The sequence below is a fragment of the Cucurbita pepo genome, chromosome LG01 (assembly GCF_002806865.2).
Source record: "Cucurbita pepo subsp. pepo cultivar mu-cu-16 chromosome LG01, ASM280686v2, whole genome shotgun sequence".
In the NCBI taxonomy this organism is placed as follows: Eukaryota; Viridiplantae; Streptophyta; class Magnoliopsida; order Cucurbitales; family Cucurbitaceae; genus Cucurbita; species Cucurbita pepo.
In genome coordinates, this window is record NC_036638.1 from 16595389 (window position 1) to 16605297 (window position 9909).

The 9909-nt window shown below is 35.4% G+C and overlaps 1 protein-coding gene across 1 annotated transcript; it reads right to left on the reverse strand.

Annotated features, from left to right (window-relative positions):
• Positions 1–1915: 1915 nt before the first annotated feature.
• LOC111777864 (probable prefoldin subunit 5) lies at positions 1916–9419 on the reverse strand. Its single transcript, XM_023657596.1, has 5 exons — positions 9151–9419; positions 8837–8940; positions 8249–8326; positions 3183–3262; positions 1916–2290 (listed from the first exon to the last, which is right to left on the reverse strand). Exons 1-5 carry the CDS (start codon positions 9356–9358, stop codon positions 2287–2289), a joined length of 474 nt encoding a protein of 157 aa, XP_023513364.1. The 5' UTR covers positions 9359–9419; the 3' UTR covers positions 1916–2286.
• Positions 9420–9909: the final 490 nt, after the last annotated feature.

A 9909-nucleotide genomic window follows, 5' to 3' on the forward strand; every position in this document is an offset into this window, starting at 1 on the left:
AAAACACAACCCATTTCCCTTGACCCAAAAAAATCTCAAAAGGGTAGTCGATTGCACCTACTGGAAATGGGTTCGTGCTATTTCTTCGCGTTTTCTCGGAAACCGAACAGATTGAAGTAGAGGGAGGAAAAATGGGTGGGACTGAGAAGAGTTTTTCGTCACGTTTTTGGGAAATTACAGAGCTGTAGTTCAAGTTTACTGGTGAGCGAAATGTTGCCGCCGATGTTCAGCCTAGTCTCAGTGTAAGAAGAAGAAAGTTCTGTTTTCCCGCTATATGCACCCGGCCAAGGGATAAGAATTCTGTTAAGAATAGATATAGTAATAAATAATAGATTAAATTAATAAAAGTAACTTTTAATTTTCTACTTTATTTTTAAAAAAATAACTATATATATTTTATTTTTATTTTTTAAAAAATACAGTTAGTTTTGAATAAATCTATATAATGTATTAAAAATTAATTTAAATAATTCAAATGAAATATATTTTTATTTTAATATATCTAATATATTAAATATTAATTTGAGTCGTTTGTTTTTAATTCACTCAACTTCTAGTCTTTAATTCACTCAACTTCTAGTCTTTAATTCACTCAACTTCTAGTCGTTGAATTCTTATACCACATGTATTGAATTAATATCTTTGAAGAAGGGGGATTTTCGAGTCTAACATGTTTCGTGCTACCACTGGTTTTAAATAACAAAACGAGGTACCAGACGACATCTAATGCTAAGCTTGCTTCGAGCAATCTTCGACTGTATTGGGTTCGCTCGACGATTGCTCAAAGATATGGATTAAAGATAGAGAAAATGCAAGTTCCTCCAATCAAAAAGTTCAGTAAGAGAATAAATCTTAATACACTCTGGAAAAACTACTTCTCTACCTGTGAAATTCATGGGGCAAAATTCTACCAAAACAAATTCATGAGATAACATTTATATATGATGGGTTGAAAAACAGAGTGGCTAAGTCTTTCCTTCTATGGGTTCTAGTGGCCTTACGAAATCTTCGTCCCCGCGCTAGTACCCGCGCTAGTCACCGTACACGACAAATTGGATTTCTAATCATCCAGTGAGTGCTAGAAGAAGTTTACAGCTACCAACACCTCAAATATGACATGAACCTTCCCCCTAAGGTTTACCTTCAAACATATTACATGGTCACACATTTCCCTATGTTGTAGCAGCCATCTGCTTCAGTTTTGCTTGTAAGATCACCCCAGCTTCATCTGCTAGATTCTTCTTTTTAGCAGCAACCTGCATGAATTTAGCAAAGGAATATACATTTACTTCTTGTTATAACCGAGGGCAGCCCAATATGCTTAAAAAAGCCCAAATATATGTATAAATTATAAGCATTGAACCCAATATGGTTCAAAACAACCCAAAATATATCCATAAAGTTATAACTCCTAAACGATGAACACAAAATGCTTTAAAATGTCCAAGTATATGTATAAACCATGAAGTATAAATATTGAATAGCTAACCCAATATGCATAAACACAACACTAACATTGAACACAATTAAAAAAGTTCAACAAATTTAATTTAGATAAAATGGACTCAGAAATAAAATTTAGAAGGAAAGGTTTAAACTATTTACTTTGATTGAATTGTTTTGAAAAGCTTAGTTTTCCTTTCTACTTAAACTAGTTACTCTAACTGGTCGGCAAGGAGAACTGCATTATACGTTGAGGACTAGAGTGGAAGAAGCTTNGTTGAATTCTTATACCACATGTATTGAATTAATATCTTTGAAGAAGGGGGATTTTCGAGTCTAACATGTTTCGTGCTACCACTGGTTTTAAATAACAAAACGAGGTACCAGACGACATCTAATGCTAAGCTTGCTTCGAGCAATCTTCGACTGTATTGGGTTCGCTCGACGATTGCTCAAAGATATGGATTAAAGATAGAGAAAATGCAAGTTCCTCCAATCAAAAAGTTCAGTAAGAGAATAAATCTTAATACACTCTGGAAAAACTACTTCTCTACCTGTGAAATTCATGGGGCAAAATTCTACCAAAACAAATTCATGAGATAACATTTATATATGATGGGTTGAAAAACAGAGTGGCTAAGTCTTTCCTTCTATGGGTTCTAGTGGCCTTACGAAATCTTCGTCCCCGCGCTAGTACCCGCGCTAGTCACCGTACACGACAAATTGGATTTCTAATCATCCAGTGAGTGCTAGAAGAAGTTTACAGCTACCAACACCTCAAATATGACATGAACCTTCCCCCTAAGGTTTACCTTCAAACATATTACATGGTCACACATTTCCCTATGTTGTAGCAGCCATCTGCTTCAGTTTTGCTTGTAAGATCACCCCAGCTTCATCTGCTAGATTCTTCTTTTTAGCAGCAACCTGCATGAATTTAGCAAAGGAATATACATTTACTTCTTGTTATAACCGAGGGCAGCCCAATATGCTTAAAAAAGCTCAAATATATGCATAAATTATAAGCATTGAACCCAATATGGTTCAAAACAACCCAAAATATATCCATAAAGTTATAACTCCTAAACGATGAACACAAAATGCTTTAAAATGTCCAAGTATATGTATAAACCATGAAGTATAAATATTGAATAGCTAACCCAATATGCATAAACACAACACTAACATTGAACACAATTAAAAAAGTTCAACAAATTTAATTTAGATAAAATGGACTCAGAAATAAAATTTAGAAGGAAAGGTTTAAACTATTTACTTTGATTGAATTGTTTTGAAAAGCTTAGTTTTCCTTTCTACTTAAACTAGTTACTCTAACTGGTCGGCAAGGAGAACTGCATTATACGTTGAGGACTAGAGTGGAAGAAGCTTAACTACTTCTCTAAGAGAAAAAGGGGAACGGGTCAGGCGTGCGACTGCAAGTGGATCATAGAACGTAATAATCGATCTTTGTCTTTTATAGAACATGACCCACACATGGTCCATTCCCATGCGCAACTCACAAGAAGACTACCAAACGGGGCACCATACATCATCTCCCTCTTTCATACCACAGAGCCTTCAACTTTAGCCATCTCTCACACATCTCCCAAAATTTCTCCCCCAGCCACAAATACTCGTTGAACCGTTTTTTAATACTGACACCATTGCTTCCATTACTGATACATCATACCTCCCACAACCTTTTTTTTTTTTTTTGGATAAGATNCACATTTCCCTATGTTGTAGCAGCCATCTGCTTCAGTTTTGCTTGTAAGATCACCCCAGCTTCATCTGCTAGATTCTTCTTTTTAGCAGCAACCTGCATGAATTTAGCAAAGGAATATACATTTACTTCTTGTTATAACCGAGGGCAGCCCAATATGCTTAAAAAAGCTCAAATATATGCATAAATTATAAGCATTGAACCCAATATGGTTCAAAACAACCCAAAATATATCCATAAAGTTATAACTCCTAAACGATGAACACAAAATGCTTTAAAATGTCCAAGTATATGTATAAACCATGAAGTATAAATATTGAATAGCTAACCCAATATGCATAAACACAACACTAACATTGAACACAATTAAAAAAGTTCAACAAATTTAATTTAGATAAAATGGACTCAGAAATAAAATTTAGAAGGAAAGGTTTAAACTATTTACTTTGATTGAATTGTTTTGAAAAGCTTAGTTTTCCTTTCTACTTAAACTAGTTACTCTAACTGGTCGGCAAGGAGAACTGCATTATACGTTGAGGACTAGAGTGGAAGAAGCTTAACTACTTCTCTAAGAGAAAAAGGGGAACGGGTCAGGCGTGCGACTGCAAGTGGATCATAGAACGTAATAATCGATCTTTGTCTTTTATAGAACATGACCCACACATGGTCCATTCCCATGCGCAACTCACAAGAAGACTACCAAACGGGGCACCATACATCATCTCCCTCTTTCATACCACAGAGCCTTCAACTTTAGCCATCTCTCACACATCTCCCAAAATTTCTCCCCCAGCCACAAATACTCGTTGAACCGTTTTTTAATACTGACACCATTGCTTCCATTACTGATACATCATACCTCCCACAACCTTTTTTTTTTTTTTTGGATAAGATACCTCCCACAACCTTTAATGAACACCAAAATCACTTTCTCCTTTACAATTACACCAACACCATCTCTTCAACTAAAAACCCAGTACCATTAACAACAAACAAAACCATGCTTCTCACTAGAACCAAATTTTCCACAAACNCAAAATATATCCATAAAGTTATAACTCCTAAACGATGAACACAAAATGCTTTAAAATGTCCAAGTATATGTATAAACCATGAAGTATAAATATTGAATAGCTAACCCAATATGCATAAACACAACACTAACATTGAACACAATTAAAAAAGTTCAACAAATTTAATTTAGATAAAATGGACTCAGAAATAAAATTTAGAAGGAAAGGTTTAAACTATTTACTTTGATTGAATTGTTTTGAAAAGCTTAGTTTTCCTTTCTACTTAAACTAGTTACTCTAACTGGTCGGCAAGGAGAACTGCATTATACGTTGAGGACTAGAGTGGAAGAAGCTTAACTACTTCTCTAAGAGAAAAAGGGGAACGGGTCAGGCGTGCGACTGCAAGTGGATCATAGAACGTAATAATCGATCTTTGTCTTTTATAGAACATGACCCACACATGGTCCATTCCCATGCGCAACTCACAAGAAGACTACCAAACGGGGCACCATACATCATCTCCCTCTTTCATACCACAGAGCCTTCAACTTTAGCCATCTCTCACACATCTCCCAAAATTTCTCCCCCAGCCACAAATACTCGTTGAACCGTTTTTTAATACTGACACCATTGCTTCCATTACTGATACATCATACCTCCCACAACCTTTTTTTTTTTTTTTGGATAAGATACCTCCCACAACCTTTAATGAACACCAAAATCACTTTCTCCTTTACAATTACACCAACACCATCTCTTCAACTAAAAACCCAGTACCATTAACAACAAACAAAACCATGCTTCTCACTAGAACCAAATTTTCCACAAACTGTGAATCCATATTTATGAGAGTCAAATGGTTATCTTTCCTCATCATGCTCTCAATCGACTGAAGGCTGCCCCTAATAGAACCAATCCTTGTATAAATCTCCCATAAAATCCTCCCTATTATTTCTAGTCTTTTTGCTTTACCCCTCGAACAACAAACTCCCATCCTCAACCCTTTACCTCATCTTGTTGATGAACCTGCTCTAGTGCCCAGGGGACCTAAAGAGATGAACCAATCACTTTGTATTGTTGAATGCTCTCAGGAGAATTTTATTGCAGAAGGTGTCAATGAATTGGGTAAAGGGGATGGCTCACAGATTGGTGCCAAGCTATGATCTGCCTATCTTTTTCCCTTAGTTAGTTGACCTCCAAGGCCACAAAGAAAAAATTAAATGGGTGAAGGAGATGCAATATTTACAATTCTCAGTTAATTACAATAAGCCTAGTAGTGGTCACATCAACAAGGATGAAGGGTCAACTTCACCTGGATGATTTTTATCACTTGGAATGTTAAGGGCCTTTGTTCTTGGAAAAAGAGAGCCCTCATCAAAGATTTCCTTTGGTTACATAATCCGACCCTCATCGTTTTACAAGAAAAAAAAAACACACAGGTCATCAAAAGAAGGTTTATTAAATCACTTTGAAGCTCTCGTAACATTGCATGGCCTGATGCCATGGTGCTTCTGCAGGTGTCATCCTTTGGAAAGAATCCTCTTTCAATGCCCTAAAAGTGGTTAAAGGTTTTTATTCTCTATCCATTCATCGCTCTCTTGCCGATGGCTTCATATTTTGATGGGTTTTTGGCCCAAATTGCTTAGCAGATAGGGAGTTCTTTTGGAATGAGCTTAACGATTTATATATGTTTTGTCACCCTAACTAGATTTTGGGTGGCAATCCAATGTTACAAAATTCACATAAGATTACAGATCACCAATCTGCTTTGGTGGTCAACTGTCAAATCCTTGATGCCTCCCTTATTGCCATCGACATCATTGATGAGTGGAATAGAAGGAAAAAGAGGGGAGTGGTCATAAAACTTGATATAGAGAAGGCATTCAATATGGTGGATTGGGAACTTCTTGAGGATACTCTTAGAGCTAAGGGCTTTGAACAAACTTGGAGGAAAAGGATTAGGGGGTGCATCAACTAATTTCTCCATTATTAACAACGGTAAGCCTAGAGGTAAAATCTGAGGATCAAAAAGCCTTCACCAAGGAGATCCTTTTCTCCTTTTTATTTATTTATTTATCCCCGTGGTTGATTGTCTTAGTAGAAGCTCTTATTGGCAGAACATAAAGGTTTGCACGTTGGCAAGGAACCACATAAAATCTCCACAACCCACCTTCAATTTGTAGATGACACCATATTTTTTTCTTCTCCTGAGGAAGTTCTACCTCATCCATTGGTTGTCGGATTGGTTGTTGGCCAACTACATATTTGGGTCATCCATTGAATGGTAATCCTCGCACTATTAACTTTTGGGCTCTTGTCTTTGAGAAAGTTGAGAAATATTTGCATAACCCGAGGCTTCTCATATATTTAAAGGAGGTAGACACACTCTAATCCAAGTTATGCTTTCAAACTTGCCTATATATTATTTCGGCATTTTTCTTGCTCCATCAAAGGTCACAAAATATATTATGAAGTTGTACATGACTTTCTGTGGAGGGGAGACATTGACAAAAGAGGGTAGCCATCTCCTAAACTGGCCAGTTATACAATCCCCTATTGAAGAAGGTGGATAGGGAATTTTTGACATACAAAAATGAAACATCTCCCTCTTGGAATTAGAGGTTTTATTAGGATAAAAATGATCATTGGCAAAAAAATTATTGCTGCAAAACATGGAACTAGCCATTACAACTTAAAGTTGAGCAGTGTTTCTTGAAGACAACCAAGAGACCATGAAAATCTATCCATAATTTGCAGAGCTAGTACACAATCACATAGAAGTCAGAATTGGGAAGGGAGGTAATGCTTTGTTTTGGAAGATGTTTGGCTGGGAGAACAAAATTTACAGTGAAAGTATACCTCTCTTTATCATTTATCTCTTAGAGAAGAGGTAACTATTGTTGATCTGTGAAATCAAAGGGTTGGTTCTTGGAACCTAATCATGACTTGATAAAGTTTAAACTGAAGAATGGGCTTCCCTATCTCATCCTTTATTGACCTCCATGCTCAAAGATCAAGATGATAGATGGGCTTTGGGTTTCGAAAAGGATGGGGTCTTTTCTAACAGTTCACCAACCCAAAAGCTCACATCCACCGGTAATTTGACCAATTTGGCTTTTCATCAACAGTTATGGAAAGGACATTCTCCCAAAAAAGTCAAATTTTTATTTTAGAGCTTAGACGTACTTGTATCAACACCTTTGACAATTTACAACGAAAATCCCCTTGGCAGGCTACCACTCCAAGTTGCTGCCTCTTATATTACATGGATAATGAGTCCCTGATTCACTTGTTCAGCAACTGTGCTTCTGCCTCCACTGTTTGGTCTTTCTTATAACAAACATTTGGTCCTTACATCACTTGACCTTGTGATATCTTCTCCTTGCTCAACTTGACTTTCAAGAGACACCCATTTACGAAGGAAAATAAGATTTTTTTGGCTCCATTTTATCTATGCCTTTCTTGGAATTTATGACTTAACAGAAATGCTTGGTCTTTAAAGATAAGCATTAGAATATAAACTCCATTGAGTCTGCTTCATATTTTGCTTTATCTAGGCGTATTTTATCCCCTGCTTTTTGGAATTATCACTTAGCGATGCTCTTATCTCATTGGAGATCTTTCTTGTAACTATCATAGATAGGTCTTACTTTTGTATTCTTTCATACATCAATGAAATGGTTCTATGCTTCCTATCAAAAAAATGTTTTTCAGTAAGATTATTTGCCCATTACAAACAGATTGATGGCAATTCAGCATTGACCAGAACGATAAGTTATAAGCTCTTTAGTTAGACCCAAGCACAAAAGAAAGAATGTCCAGAGAGATATTTTTGTTAAAGATGAGTAGATGGCGTTCAACTATTTACATTTCAAATTCAGTTAGCGGTGCTCCCTTTCTTGAACTTCCCCTAATTCTTTACCAAGTATAATATTTCATTCACAAACAAAGATGCAGAAGTAACAATAAGGAATTACAATATCTGGTTCAGAAATCAACATTTCTTGCACTAGCATTCTAACTTGTAAAAATTTTGATTAAAAATTCAACTTGAAAGTAGTCACAATACCTCGATTAGTTGGTCAAAATTCGACTTTAGCAATTTGATCTTTCGATCGCAGTAATCTTTTCCTTCAGCCATTGTTTTCTGATTCAACCATCAAATCAACTCAGAACAGTCATGAAAACACATTTCCAACATTAAAATTTAATACATGACAAACTTATATTATTGTTGACAAAGCCGGATCATAATTCTTACACAGTGAATCATAAGATCCTAACTGATGATAAGAATCAGCAACAATTAGTGTTAATAAACCAGAACAATTTCAGATAGGTAAGAACAAGTGATATAAATAAGTACCCTACATAGAAGGTAAATCTGCAAGTAAGTCGCCAGAGAAAAACAGCTTGTCTCACTCAATAAAAGGCACAATTAAAAACATATTGTCAAGTACAATAGCCATTTGTTGGAAAAGGAAGTTAAATTTTCAGTGACACCGATCTCGTTTGCCGAATGAAATCTAAGTAAAAACCAAATAGATTTCAACTTTTTTTTTGGTGAAAAGAACTAACGGTGGATGCAAGAAAAAAATGAATCAAGAACTGAAGAATGGCAACCAAGCAATAAGGTCCCAAAGTCCACCAAACTGACCTCAATGAAGTATCCAGTTCCGACATCCACCAAGACCTTATCGGCGTCATCCAGCGTCCCAGGCACGTAAAGCGACGCAGTAAGAGGCACCAACATCTTCTTTCCTAAAAATAAATATTTGTGAAAAAAAAAAAAAAAAACCTACTCACTAACCGATACACGATCAGGCAAACACAAAAGGCACTATCTGAACGAATAAGCACAACAGACAATCAACGAAAAAGCAAAAACGCACAACAACAAACGAGGAGCCACCGATTAGAATCCAAACACACGAACTTACACTAATTTTCCAGAAATGGAGAGAAGCTAACCTTGAGGACGGAGCGAGAGATCGTGAAGGGCAGCGGAGGCATTGTCGAGACGAGAAGTGGCAGTGCGAATGTTGTTGAGGCTATCGTGAAGGAGATTGACTTCCATGTCAGTCTGTTCTTTGATGGCTTTGAGCTGCTCGACACTCATCTTCTCCAACTCCAACGATCGCACCCCTTCGCCGCCGCTGCCGCCCTTTCTCGAAGCCATTGATTCACCTTGGCGTTTGGATTCAATTTTACAACCCGCGAGTCGGATGGCTTTCTAATAGACACTCTTAGTAATATGTTTTAGAAATAATTATAAGTATTATTATTATTATTGTTATTTAGTAATATTTTTTTTTAATTTGTTAAAAAAAAATTAAAAAGGATATTAATAAAATTTTAAAAAGTTTAAAGTATATTCGAATGGTTATTAAAAGTTTTAGATTATTTTTTAAATAAAATAAAAATGATTTTCTTTATATTTTTTTTTAAATGCTAGGCATAAATCTTATAAATTTTAAATCCATTAAAAAATATATTTGTAATTAGTTTAAAATATAAATAGTTAATAATTTATTTAAAAAAATATCCTTAAAATTTTAAAACAAAAAGGTTGAAATATTATTAGCATTAGTACAATATTTAAAAAAATATTTATAAATTTTTAAAATAATATTTAAAAGCTCATATATAATTAATTTATGAGACGTAGATAAACAATTTTAGTTCATGATCATATTAAATTTTCTTTTTACTTTTTATTAATTATACTTT

Bases quoted from the DNA above. Each gene is read 5' to 3' on its own strand.
- LOC111777864 (XM_023657596.1), bottom strand. From the start codon at position 9,358: ATGGCTTCGAGAAAGGGCGGCAGCGGCGGCGAAGGGGTGCGATCGTTG. The intron at 8,941-9,150 runs GTTAGCTTCTCT...ATTTATTTTTAG, and splicing joins TCTCTCGCTCCGTCCTCAAG to GAAAGAAGATGTTGGTGCCT. The intron at 8,327-8,836 runs GTCAGTTTGGTG...TGGTTGAATCAG, and splicing joins GAACTGGATACTTCATTGAG to AAAACAATGGCTGAAGGAAA.